Genomic DNA, 14,427 nt, shown 5'->3' with positions numbered 1-14,427 from the left:
ATTTAGTGTATGAAGCCAGAGCTTCCATTCCTTTGCTGCAGTAGGTGAGTTGAAATCCAGATCCAAGCATTGTGCTTTCAATAGTTTCTCCATCTCAATGTCACACTGCTTAACTTCTGAGATTGAGTTGCTTAAATTGTTGTGAGGCAAATGAAAATTCTAATTTACTTAAACTTTATTTAAGCAACTCATTTCTGTAATACACATGTTCAAAGCTCCTGGAAATTATCGCTGATTCCACAGGCCTCGCCGGCCCGAGCCCCACACATGCGCACACTTCAGTCAATAAGACGAAGGAACTGATTGTGGACTTTGGAATGGAAAAATAAGGATCTTGAATTTGCCTTCATCACAGGACAGTGGTGGAGAGTCAAAGCTGGACATTCGTGGGACTGCACATCTTTGTAGATCTGACCTGGGTCCAGCACTTAGATGCAATCATAAGTAAAGCCTATCAACGTTTCTACTTCTATAGAAGATTGAGGAGATTCTGTATGTCAACGAATACTCTCATGAACTTCTACAGGTGTACAGTAGAGAGCATATCTCTATCACTGGTTGCATCACTGCCTGGTTCGGCAAATCGAACGCCCAGGAATGAACAAGATTGCAAAAACACTCCCAGTCAATCACGGGTACTGACCTGCCCCCATCAAAGGAATCTACAACAGTTGCTACCTCAAAAAGGCAGCTTGCAAAGACCCACACCACCATGGCTATGCCCTTATTTCACACCTGCCATTTAAGAAGGTGGACAGGAGCCTGAAAACTGTAACGTCCAAGTTCAGGAGCTGCTACATCCCAAAAACCACACACTACCCTTCCGTACACAACAACCTCCAAATGTGCTTTGAACTATATAGATTCGGGGGCCTTATTGTCGTAAGAATATCTGCCAAAACTTGCCTTTCCGCACCAGTCAACCGCTGTTTCATGTTTAGTTTAGTTTAGAGGTACAGCGTGGAAACAGGCCCTAAGGGCCAGCGAGTCAGCAGCGCCAATTAACGTCTTTTGAATGTGGAAGAAAACGGGGAGAACGGACTAACTGCGTACAGGTAAGCACCCCTAGTCAGGATTGAAACCGGGTCTCTGGCGCTGCAAGGCAGTTGGTCTACCGCTACGTCACTGTATACACAACTCAATGTGCAGGGTCGGTTTTCGACAACGACAATGAACACTTCTCCCGCTCGAAGCATAGTCGCGAAAGATTAGCCCTTCCACAGACATGGTGAGTGGCTCTGAAAAGAGCCTTTGGGTTACTATGTTCAGTTTCTCTCGCTTACTTGCTCGATCCGCCAGTTTTCTTGGGTAACAGCACGGCCTGGATATTAGGCAGCACACCGCCCTGAGCGATGGTCACCCCTCCCAGCAGCTTGTTGAGCTCCTCGTCGTTGCGGACAGCCAGCTGTAGATGTCTCGGGATGATACGGCTCTTCTTGTTGTCCCGGGCCGCATTGCCGGCCAGCTCGAGGATTTCTGCCGTCAGATACTCGAGCACAGCAGCCAGATAGACCGGGGCTCCGGCACCAACACGCTGAGCATAGTTGCCCTTTCTCAGGTGCCTGTGTACACGGCCAACCGGGAACTGCAATCCAGCCCGGGAGGAGCGAGACTTGGCCTTGGCCCGTGCTTTTCCGCTGGTTTTTCCTCGTCCAGACATCTCCCGAATCTTGCACACGGAGAATGAGAAAATGATCACACACTCGCCCTTCTTGTACATTTTTGAGGAATCCAGTGAACCGCTGACGATTGGTGAAAAAGCACTTGATTTCATTGGTCAGAAGAACAACCCAATCACTGAACTGTTTTATCTACCAATCAAAAACCGCAACAAAAGCGATGAAAATAACTGCCAGTCCCTCCAAAACCAGAACTTTGAAATAGCCCGCCAAACTATAAATCTGGATGTCAATACAATTTGTTACATCACATAATCATTGCTTTTCTGTTTATCATTTTTTAATCTAAGTGCATTACGTTAAGATGTTAATTATACTGCTGCGAGTAAGAATTCCATAGTTCCGTTGACGGCATATTTGATAATTAAATACTCTTGATTATTGACCACCTTGAACCCTGGGCAATACGACAACCCAGTTAATTTATGATTTATTTGGGCCAGCAACCGATCACAAAAAACGATTCTCGGCATCAATTAGCGATCGGTCACCTTGTAAACGGTGTCGGATTATCGACTGGTCCCTTTTCACAAAAGTCGGAGTTTGGGCTAGTGTGAAAAGTTCCTCCTTGAAAGAATGAACGAATTGCCAAGTAGAAATGCAATTTGGAACAGTTACAGAGATGAAGACAGGAGTTAATAAACCGCAGTACCCATAGTAAATAAAACAACAACGACAGCACTAATCGGCTGCCCGTGGGCACAACTTACGGTGACTGGGACAAGCAAACGTGAAGGGGTTTTACTTCTGTTTAATGGACAGGAACGTAACATGGATACCGGGAATATCGCGCGTATTGAAACATTTCATCACTAAACATAATGTGAAATAATTTGCCTAGCAAAAATATCCTGAAACAATTCTGCTGCGATTCAATGTCGAAACATTAGGACAACTCTTGCTGCGAGAATGTGGATGGCTCTTAAAAGAGCCGTTGAGCTTTCGGTATTTTGTTATTTTGTCAACAATGTGCAACAACGATCTTTACTTGGAGCTGGTGTACTTGGTCACCGCCTTTGTCCCTTCCGACACGGCGTGCTTGGCCAGCTCCCCGGGAAGAAGCAGGCGCACGGCGGTCTGAATCTCTCGGGAGCTGATGGTAGATCTCTTGTTGTAATGGGCCAGGCGGGAAGCCTCGCCTGCGATGCGCTCGAAAATATCGTTGACGAACGAGTTCATGATGCTCATGGCCTTGGAGGAGATGCCGGTGTCGGGGTGAACCTGCTTCATCACTTTGTAGATGTAGATGCCGTAACTCTCCTTCCTCGACCTCCTGCGCTTCTTGCCCGCTTTCCCTGTAGGTTTCGGCAAAGCTTTCTTGGCGCCCTTCTTGGCAGCTGCTTTCGACGTCTCAGGCATTTGCTCGGTGGATTTCAAACACAGCAGTGACCAGAAGCCGCTCGGAGCGCGGATTAAATAGGCAGCGCGTCGCCCTATGCTAATGAGGGATGGAGCAGGAGCGGATCGTCATTGGGTGGTCGGAGATATGACTAATTACACCTCCTCGTAAACGCTCTGATTGGATATCTGAGGGGAACGTCACAATCCCTCGCTGCACCAACCAGAATCCGCTCCCACTGTCACGTGTCGTGTCCGAGATCGGCGCTGCTGTTTAATACAGCAGAAAGCCCCGAAAGCTGTCGTTTGTCATCCTTTCCCGTGGTGAGTGCGGGATACTGACGTCCCGTGGGATAAAACATGAGAAAGGAAAACACCTTGCAATTAAAGGTCAGCCAGTACAAGTTCATTAGTGGAGCAATTATTGAAATATGAAAGTGCCGGAATAACTCAACAGGTGAGGCAGCATCGCTGGAGAACAAGGATATGGGACCACAGGTAGACAAAAAATGCTGAAGTAACTCAACGAGTCAGGCAGCATCTCGGGGAAGAAATTGGTGACGTTTCGGGTCGAGACCCTTCTTCAGCCTAATGTCAGGGTAGTGGGCGGGACAAAGATAGAATGTAGTCAGAGATAGGAAGATCAGTGGGAAAACTGGGGGGGGGGGGGTAAGAGAGGGAAAGCATGGACTAGCTGAAGTTAGAAAAATCAGTGTTCATACCGCTGGGGTGTAAACTACCCAAACGAATTATGAGGTGCTGTTCCTCCATTTTGCGCTGGACCTCACTCTGACAATGGAGGCCCAGGACAGAAAGGTCAGATTCGGAATGGGAGGGGGAGTTGAAGTGCTGAGCCAGCAGGATATCAGTTAGATAGGACGGACTGAGCGGATGTGTTCAGCGAAACGATCGCCGAGCCTGCGCTTGGTCTCACCGGTGTAGAGGTTGACACCTTGATGCAGTAGATGAGGTTGGAAGAGGTGCAGGTGAAACTCTGCCTCAACATGAAAGACTGTTTGGATCCATGGATGGAGTCGTGGGCGGAGGTAAAGGGACAGGTGTTGCTTCTCCTGCGGTTGCAGGGGAAAGTACCCGGGAAGGGGGTGGTTTGGGTAGGAAGGGACGTGTGGACCAGGGAGTTATGGAGGGAATGGTCTCTGCGGAACGCAGAAATGGGAGGAGATGGCAAGATGTGGCCAGTAGTGGTATCCCGTTGGAGGTGACGGGAATTTTGGAGGATAATTTGTTGGATACGTTAGCTGATGAGGACAAGGGGGGCTCTGTCTTTGTTACGAATGGTGGGGTGGGGGGGGGGGGGGTGGTCAAGCCCTGAGCTGCAGGATATAGAAGAGGCCCTAGTGAGAGTCTCATCTGTAATGGAGGAGGGGAAGTCCCGTTTGCTAAAGAATGAGGACATCTCTGATGCCTTTGTGTAAAAAGCACCTCATCCTGGCGGAGATGCGGCATAGACGGAGGAATTGGGAGTAGGGGATAGACATTTTTTGCAGGAGACAGGGTGGGAAGAAGTGTAGTTCAGATAGCTGTGGGAGTCAGTGGGCTATCAGTCACTAGTCTGTCTCCTGTGATGGAGATGGTGAGATCCAGAAACCGTAGGGAGATGTGGGAGATGGTCCAGGTATATTTAAGAGCGGGATGGAAATTAGTGGTGTGCCATTTGCTTCGTGATTTTATACGTCTTTAAAGTTCAACCTCCTGTCTTCAAAGGAGAAAAGTGCTAGCTAGACAAACCTCACCCTATAGCTCAGGCCTTCCAGTCCTGGCAATATCCTTCTGTATCTCTACACTTTGAAACTTAACTGTTTATTTTCCTGAACTGAATAACCAAAACTGTGCAGAATGTTCCAAGTGCGGTATCAACAACGTCTTCTACAACTAACCACGTCCTAAATTCCATGCTCATTGCCTCGAATGTGGAAGGCTAATGTACGGAATGCCTTCGCCCCAGGAGCAGAGATAGAATGAGCGCAACAAATCTGGAATCTAATTTTTTCATTGCCCATTGTTTGCGAGAACAGTCCAGTAACCGCGCATTCCCGAATACTAAATCCAGTCCACATACCATTTCTATACTTTATTTGCTCTCTAGCCACATACGTGAACCACTACAGTCATTGACCCGAAACTCATGACCGCCGGGAAAGCCGGGAGAACCGTCCACTGACCGTCGACGATGCTCAGTGTACTAAGATGACAGAATGTAAAGCCATTTAGCAAATATCTCCATGATCTCAGATGGAGCCGCCATCAAACGGCCCGACCAAAGAGTAACCCGCAGTCAGGCAATTGCCCGACATACTCCGACAAGTGGAACAGAGTTCGACCGACTGAATTCTGATGCAATCGGAGCCGAAAGTTTGGTGCTGATCTGCAGACGCTGCCATCGACTATAATCACCAACAACGCACTGGAATGCGGAGCAAAGCGCTGCGAATAAAAAAGCAACGAGAGCGGGGGTCAGTGACAGCGGTAGTTTATTCTCCAACAGCCACCTACAGTTCCAGGGAGCTGCCCACACAACCCGCCCTCACACCAGTCTCCCGTTTCCACAGAGCCACAGTGCCGACCAATAGAGCCACGGAGAACAGCGGCGTCCCGGCCGCAATTCCAGGAAGGACAAGGGACGGAACATCAGCGTCTGTGGGAACAAGACAGGGTTAGAGCGGCTCCAGGAACTCGCGCCCTTGCCAGTTATAGCCACCTCCTTTACCTTCCTCCTGCTGGGGGAGCCCAGCAGACAAGCGCTCCTCGTCTTCCAATAGAATGATGGGACCAGCGGCCGTCACCAAGATCCCAGCCCGCTCCTCTGCGCTTCTTCGACTTCCTGGGGGATGGGAGAAGACAAGAGGGAGCATAGTTTACCACATTTGCCGGGGCAACGGTCAGTCGGTTCTCCAGGTGGGGGAAGAGCCGAGGCAGAACGCCGTTTAGGTCTAAAATTAACAACTTCACAGCACCTCCACACTGCAGAAGACGCTGAGATCTGGGACCACTCTCGTAGTCAATATCACGAGCCCCGCCCCCCACCAGATTCGGCCACTCCTCGGGCCGTAGGTGGACCTTATCTCCGATAATCTACTCCAATGGGCCGGCCAGTTGGTCCAAACAGGGCGCGAGTGCGGGAAGAAAACTTCACCCGATCGTACAACCAAAGTCTGGGGCGCTGTGGATGTTGGTTCATTCACCGACGTTACCTCCCGCCACGAACAAACGCGAGGCTGTAAATTCTACCCGAAAACTGTCATCTTTGTCTTTCCACCGCCCGTCATGGGTAACCAATTGCATCGAATAACGTCCTCACCAACAAAAACAAGGCTGTCAGTATCTCCGGCAACTGACCGCGGGCCTCAGACATTCCCTCAACCACCGCGCACGCTGGTCACGTTGTGCATCGGCGACGCAGTTGCTGACCCCCGCACTGCTTCCGCCCCATTCCTATTTATCAATATCGCAGTTCCTCCGAGGCCCGGTTTCAACCCTGAACAGCCGAGGGCAGCGGACGAATCACGGCCGTTCATTGCACTTGAGGGGGAATAGGGGCGGGCAATCAACGAAAACTGATCAACGACCCCCTCCCGCCTTCAGATGTACTTACTGGGGCTGCAGGAAGCCGCGCAGTTCTCACGGTGGGAGGGAAAGCAAACCTCAGCTCTACAGTGGAAGTAAACCTGGAGAGGGAGAGTGTGGGATGGTCAGTGCCACGGCCCAAGGTCAATGCTTCTCCAGTCAATGGGGAACAGGGGCCGCCCCACTGTTCCAAAGACTCGGGAAAGCAGCGCAGCCAAGTGAGTGCCCGCGCAAAACCGCCGGAAACTCACCTCTCCGCTTAGAGCCCGGGCCGAAACGCGGTCCCAGAAAGTGAAACTGCTGACTACAAACCGCTGATGGTGCGTTGGGAAGCGCAGGTGGGAAACGGCGCTCACGGGGACCAGGCGGGTTTTGTAGTTGTCACCAACAAACGGGCACCTGCGACAGAGAAAAGAGGGTTCAATAGAGAAAGACAGCGAGAGGATCCTCAGCGGGCCTCACTCACCAATGGCTTCCCCAATCTGACTCACGGTCCCTGACCCTCACCTGTTCACCAGGAGGTCCCAGCGGAGCCCCGAATAAGGCTAGGGCCCTGGGGTCGCCCAGCAGTCATCGAGAACCACCACAAGGGTCGGGTCGTTGCGGTTCAGCTCACGAACCTCCACAAACACGGGGTCCCGCAGCACACTGACGATCGGGTAGTCACTGGCCACGTACCAGCTCCGGTATCTGCCATCTGCAGAGAGAAAGAGAAAGGGCGGCCAGTATGTATTTGCAGAGAGCCTGGAGTTGGATACTGAGCAACGGAACACTCGCTACCTCTCGCTATTCGCAGCTCCAGAAGAAGGGGGCGGTCTCATTGGCAGGACCTGGCGGAGTAAGCGAGTCTATACGGGGCGTCACCTGCAGCTCGGACTCCTGGCTTCCCTTGTAACTGCACTGCACGTGGAGCCTGAAAGAGAACGGACACTTGCCGACCCGGCTCCTCACCCCCAATCGCCGCATAAGCCGTTCCCTAACTCACCTGAACGGACTATCCCGGCTCACCGAGGACAGAGCTCCATGCAAGATCTCAAACTGTCCCAACACGTCCGTTTCATAAACCACCTTCCCTCCGTACATCTACATGAAACAAAAGACCATCAGTGCCTGCGCGGGCGTCTGTCATGACCCCCACCCCAACACCTACCCGCTGCGTGGTGCCACACTCGGTGAGCGCGAACTGGAAGAGCACAACATCTGCAGAGACCGCGGTGGGACTGCACTCGGCTCCGGACCCATTCTTCACGTACACCGTGCTCAGGTTTACAGGGGGCAGCGTCACATCCTTGGCGATAGCGACCAGAATCTGCCCGTCCTTTGTTCACAATGTGGAATGGGCAATGAAAGGCTGTTAAATAATGCACGGTAGAGTCCAGACTCAGGACAACAGGTCACAAACCATAGCTCCCATTTACACCCTCTCCACTGCAAACCCATGTGACCAGCTCCTTGCCCCGCACAGATGCGGCTGATCTGCCGGTGTCTATTGATTTGGGGCTGGGGGCTGGCGTGTAGTAACAAAGGGGCGCTCAGCCCCAGCCCCTCCCTTTTCCTCCTCCACGGTAACATGACTAATACCAAACAGCGGGAAAGCACCGGCACAGAATGACTAAAATACGATCAGAATTCTACGCTTCAGCGGTGAACAATGTAACCCACTCCAGACGGGAGGAGCCTCGATCAACTCGTGATTGACCTTGATACCCCCGAGAATCAGGATTAAAGAGATCGGCGAATCCCCGGAACACAGTAACCAGAAAGATACGCACCCGGCAGATTGTCAAGTGAATAGAAACACGGCGGAATATGCGCACTATCAGCATCTAAGCAGCAGCCTCTCTGCACGCACTCGCGGCCAGAAATCACCACAAACCCGCAGTCTTTGCGGAATTGAGGAGACAGCCAACATTTATCGGCCGGGAGATGCCGAGAGGGCGGCTGCGCTGAATAGGTTGCAGCAAAAGCCAAACAAAGTGCCCTTAACCCGTCCATCTCAACGCGCCAAGTCTCCGGGTGAATGATACACGAGAGCCGACTCCTCCTTTTTCACCCGGCGCTGTTTTACCGCCACTCAATGAATGACCCGATCAGCCGCAGGCCCAGAGTCCGCCGCCCACCGCCTCCCACATTCCCGCGTGAATCTCGTGGATGGGCCTGGTTCCAATCAACCAGTGAAGGTGCATCTGTCTTCAGGGAACGTTCAAAAAATTCCCCTCTTAAAGGCACCGCGGGTCTATAATTGCAAAGCATTTTTTTCATTAAATAATCAAAGTTAATTAAGACAGAATCAGGCTCTTCGGCCCACCGCAGCCAGTGTCCGCCACCAACCACCAATTGTACAGTGATCTAATTTAGCAGCATCTATTTAGATTGAGGGTCGATGATGAAGGGAGGTAATGGCATCAAATTCCTGGCGTTAACATCTTGGATGCGATACATCCGATACGATACGATAAGACGTTATTCATCCCCGGAGGGAAATTGGTCTGCCGACACTCACAACACACAGGGTGCACAAAAACATGATATTAAAAGTGAAAACAAAAAGACAAAGACAAGCGACTGTTGGCTGGCTGTCCTGTGCACAGCGCCTTCACCGGAACAAATGAACAAAGAAACAAACGAACCCATGGGCAGAGGAATCTAAACTAGAGTTCGCCCCTCCCCATACAGGGTCCTCCTTGTTCTCCCACCATCCCTCACGGCGGTCCCCCCAAGCCGGGTCCTCATTGTCTTCCCCTCCCCCCTCACGCTCATCCACCGCGAGCCTCACCTGTTCTGGGCCCAGCAAGTAGATACCACCACGATAAAGGTGCGCCAGCGTCTTTGCTTTCTCCGAAGTTTAAATCAATCTGACATGACTCCGAACACTCACGCAAAACTTCTACAGATGCATTGTATTCTGTCTTATTGTATCATGGTCAGGTGCCGCATTTCTAACGCGGAGGAACATGGTACGGAGTGATAGGTTCAGCTCGGACCACACAACGGCTTTTGTGCGGTTCAAGTCCGTACAAAAAGCCTTGGGATTTTCTTTTATCCGATGTCAGTGACATTTCACGGGACATTTTGACCCTTCTAACTGCTCACTTGTTTTATTTTCTTGCTTCCTTAGAACTCCTCAAATTACCCATCTGAATTCATCTGTCTGTACCTTATATAGACAACCTTTGACGTTATGATCAAATTTGCACGGTCCTTTGTCATTTAAGGTTCCGTTAACTTGCCTCCTTATCCTCCCTTCTTACAGGACTATACTGGAACTGAATTCTGAATAACTAGACTTTAATCGACTCCCATATGGACTTTTACCTAATAATATTCTCTCATTTTGTTTCTCGCTTGCTCCTGCTCATAATGGCTTACCCCAATACGTTACTCCAAGATCCAGACTTATCCTTACTCATGACTCTCTTAAAGTACGTATGTGCTGCCGGTACGGACAATATTATCCACTGAAACACCAGTCATCTGGCCATATTTGTTTCTCCGTACATGGTCCAATCTGATCCCTCCTCGAGTTGTACTATCCAGACACTGTTTCAGGAAACATTCATGGATGCATCAAATAAAATAAATACATTCTACCCCTTCCAGGTCTTTTGTACTGAGCATGTCTCTTGAGTATTGGGAAAGTTACATTTGCCCACTACGCCAACACTGTTGCTTTACCATCTTTCCGTAGTTTGTCTTCAAATATATTGTTACGATGGGAAGAGGGCAGAGAAGATTCACGAGAATGTTGCCAGAGTTTAAGGGTCTGGGTTGTACAGAAAGGTTGGGCAGCCTCGGGCATTTTATTTTCGAGAGCAGAAGGAAGAGGGGTGATCAGATAGAGGGCTATAAAATCATGAGAGGAATACATAGGGTAGATGCACTGAGTATTTCATCCAGAGTAGGGTATTAGAGAACCAGAGGATATAGGTTCATAGTGAGAGGGGAATTATTCAGTGGGAACCTGAGGGACAAACTTTTCACACAGAGCGTGGTGTGTATTTGGAGCGAGCTGCCAGGGGACATAGTTGCAGCAGGTACTGTGTCAACGTTTAAAATGCATTGATGCAGGTACATGGCTTAGAAAGATTTAGATGAATATAGGCCAAGCATAGGCAGGTGGGACAAGGATACGTTTCAAACATTGATCCGGACTCTACGTTCTTCTGCTTTACACTTGATACACCTTTTGCGTTGAAATAAACACACTTCTTCCCATCTAGCTCACCATATTGCGTAATTTCTCCCAGTTTGAGAATGAGTGATCATTGCCTCCACCTATCAATCACCCCTTACATTTGCTGACCATCTACTTCGCTCCCCTTGCTCCTGCCTCTCTAGTTTACGCCGCCTCAGTAGTACTAGCAAGAATATTGGTACTCTCCAGTTGAGGCGCAACCCTGCCCTATTGTAACGGTCAGCCTTGGTCCAGAAGATATCCCAATGATCCAACAATTTGCATCCCTGCTCCCACCTCCAACGCCTGACAAAAGCAATAATCTGTCCTGTCTTCCTATTATTACACCCAATACCGCGTGTCTCGGGAATACTCTGGAGATCACTGCCCTTGAGATTCTGCTTTTCAAACGTTTTGTTTAACTCCATATGACGTGCATAGTGACTTATTGCTTCTCCTCTTCACCCGTGAGAATGTTCTGCAGTCGCTCCTCCAGACCCTCGTAAACGTTCTGCAGTCGCACCGAGACCCCTCGCATCAGAAAAGCAACACACGATTCTGCTGTCTGGGAGTGCAGACACCCAGTCTGCGGCCACATAACCTTCTGCTGTCCCCCTAACAAGTCTCCTATCAGTATTGCTTTGTTGGTCTTCGCCCTTCTATGTTGTGTCTCATGGCCTGGCATGGTGCCACTGACTGCTGATGCTACTCGTCGCTGACAGGTCAACCCCCAACAGTTTCCAAAGAGCATGCATGTTTTAGAGGGAAATGGCCACAGGGGATTCCTGCACTCTCTGCTTATTCCTCATCCGGGTGGCAACCCATCTACGTTGTCCCTGCACCATAAATGTAACCATCTCAATATTGTCCCTGTTTATGTCGCGCTCCGTCTCACCGGCAGTGCTGAGGTTGTCCAGACGGAACCAAAGTTTCCTCACTCGGTCAGTGAGCAGCTGGAGGAACCTCAAACGGCAAAGTGGCTAAAGACATCAGCCTTGTCAAGGAGACTGGTACTGGTTTAGGAGAGAAGGAAAAGAGTAAAGGCAAACTACTGTTCTCCCTGCACGGGATCTATATCTAACTGAGACCAAAAGGGTATATTTATATGGATATTTATATGACAATTTAAAAGCATCTTAACCTCCATAATCTGTTTGCTTCGAGCAGCAACAGTGACAGAGCGATCGAGGCACCATGCTCTCTGGAACGTTCTGCTTGAGCGGAAGATACAGGCTGGTACTCTGAAAGAGGTTGGAGCGAAAGGAAAAGCAGACAATTCGTGGATAGTGAATTGGTTTCATGGAGTTAAGCAGATCGTGAACGGTGGAAAGTTGTATTTCGGACTGGCCGTGAATATAGATGTGGCTCAGTAATCGGTGCTGAGTCCATTGCTCTCTGCCGTTTAAAAAACGATTTGGTGATATATTAGTTAGCGAGGAAAGTTACCAGAAAATTACCGCATTATGTTGATCAGTTCGGCAAGTGGGCTACGGAATTATTATTTGAGTTTAATGCGGGAAAGTGCGAGTTGTTGCATTTTGGTAAGTCAAACTAGCGCAGGCCCTTCACAATGAATGGCATCCCCCTGGGGAGTGTTGGAGGATCTAGGACTGCAAGTACATAGTTCGTTGAAAGTGGGAAATGTAGGAAGGAATTGCAGATGCTAGTTTAAACCGAAAATAGACACAAACTTGTGGAGTAACTTAGCGGGAGAGGCAGCATCTCTGGACAGAAGGAATGGGTGACGTTTTCGGGTTTGGACCCTGCTTCAGACTAGTCAGGGGAAAGGAAAACGAGAGATACTGACAGCGATGTGGAGAGATATAGAACAAATTAATGAAAGGTATGCAAAAACGTAATGACGATAAAGGAAACGGGCCATTGTCAGCTGTTTGCTGGGCGAGAACGTGAACCTGGTGCGATTTGAGTGGGGGAGAGGTGGAGAGAGAGGAAGTGCAAGGGTTACATGAAGTTAGGGAAATCAACATTCATACCACTGGATTGTAATCTGCCCAATCGAAATATGAGATGCTGTTCTTCCAATTGGCCATTAGCCTCACTGACAAGGGAGGAGGTCGAGGGTATAAAGGTCAGTGTGAGAATGGGAAGGGGAATGAATGTGTTTGGCATCCGGGAGATCAGGTAGGTAAAGGCGGACTGAGCCAATGTGTTCAGCTCAACGATCGTGCAGTCTACGTTTCGTCTCGCCGATGTATGAGAATCCACATGTTGAACAACGGATAAAGTAGATGAGTTTGGAGCAGGTTCAAGTGAGCCTTTGCCTAACCTGAAAGGACCGTCGGGGTCTCTGGACAGAATCGAGGGAGGAGGTATAGTGAATGTAGACCTGCAGCACAGTGAGAAATGATCCGTCACGAAGGAGCGTGGGACTGTTCCGCCCCACCCGAGAACTGAGGACCTGCTGATCTGATTATTAGTCTGAACACGTCACCGTGCCCTGTTAGATGATGCTCAGCGGCAGAGCTGATCGCTTGCCTCTCTGCTGAAAGAACACATTCCGATGATATTTAGACGAAAGTAATAATAGCGGCGTCCTTTTGCAAAGATTGTTAATGTATCATTTTCCCAATTACTTCCGTTAACTCACGAGGATCTTTATTTGCAGCAGGTCCCTCGTTTATACTCATCGCGGTGACATCATACACCAGCCGTCAGTTTCTGATAGAAAGCGGTTTGATGTGTTTACGGTGAACCTGGTGCGAATAATACCTATCAGGATTAATGGATTTAAACGTACGCATGCCACCGGATGGACGTTTGCTTTCACCCATTGTGTGAAGTGACGTGATATCACTCAAATGAGCCATGTCCTATTTGTGCATCGGGTGAATTAACCGTCTGAGGTAACAGCTTCAAAACTAAGCATTCATCAGTGCTCACCTGAACGACTGCAGTTTCGTTCATCGTTCCTCGTGACGTGACGCGTCGTTTCTCCACTGGCTGGGCATTTGGACTTCTCAGGAGTAATGGAAAACGAATCATTTACAATCACGCATATGGAGTAATTTAGGGAGCAATGAAGGAACTTGCCGAGACGACTGAATAGCCATCAGGCGGATGAAATGCCGTGGGATCGGTAAATCCGGCTGCGGGCCACTTTGATACAAAAGGAAGAGAGATATAAAAGTGTGTAAGATTGAACTGCAGATGCTGGTTTAAACCGAAGGTAGACACAAATAACTGGAGTAACTCAGCGGGACAGGCAGCATCTCTGAAGAGAAGGAATGGGTGACGTTTCGGGTCGACACCCTTCTTCAGATATCAAAGTGTTACAATAGCAGAAAATAAGGAAAATTGAACAACTCGGCTGAGCGCCATTGTACATATTAATGACGGAGAATAACTGGGAATAGACAAAATTTGGGCCGTACGAAACCTCTTCATAATTGGTACAGAAGGCAGGGACGAATTAGTGTCCACACGTTTTCCTTGCTAACCGAGCGAAAACAATGCAATATCGGCCAATTATTCAATTGCCATTGGAACGCTGCTTAGCATCGTCTGCCGTTTTATTTGTGTACAAACAACAAAGGAGACAACATTTCAAACCCAGACCAGCATATACACCAATTACTATTTCTCACAGCGCTATTTTTTCTGAATCGCGGTGCAGCAAATGAGATCAAGAGA

At 49.3% G+C, this 14,427-nt stretch overlaps 1 protein-coding gene and 1 pseudogene across 1 annotated transcript; both read right to left on the bottom strand.

Moving 5' to 3' along the window:
* The window catches only part of LOC144609555 (uncharacterized), an 80,857-nt pseudogene extending 79,197 nt beyond the window's left edge, over positions 1-1,660 (bottom strand).
* Positions 1,661-2,328: 668 nt separating this feature from the next.
* LOC144609229 (histone H2B 1/2-like) lies at positions 2,329-3,058 on the bottom strand. The gene has a single exon (XM_078427649.1). It carries the CDS (start codon positions 3,036-3,038, stop codon positions 2,664-2,666), a length of 375 nt encoding a protein of 124 aa, XP_078283775.1. The 5' UTR covers positions 3,039-3,058; the 3' UTR covers positions 2,329-2,663.
* Positions 3,059-14,427: the final 11,369 nt, after the last annotated feature.

The sequence above is a fragment of the Rhinoraja longicauda genome, chromosome 34 (assembly GCF_053455715.1).
Source record: "Rhinoraja longicauda isolate Sanriku21f chromosome 34, sRhiLon1.1, whole genome shotgun sequence".
Lineage (NCBI taxonomy): Eukaryota > Metazoa > Chordata > Chondrichthyes > Rajiformes > Arhynchobatidae > Rhinoraja > Rhinoraja longicauda.
Note: the sequence above shows the minus strand (reverse complement) of the source record. Positions and strands in the feature narration are given on the sequence as shown.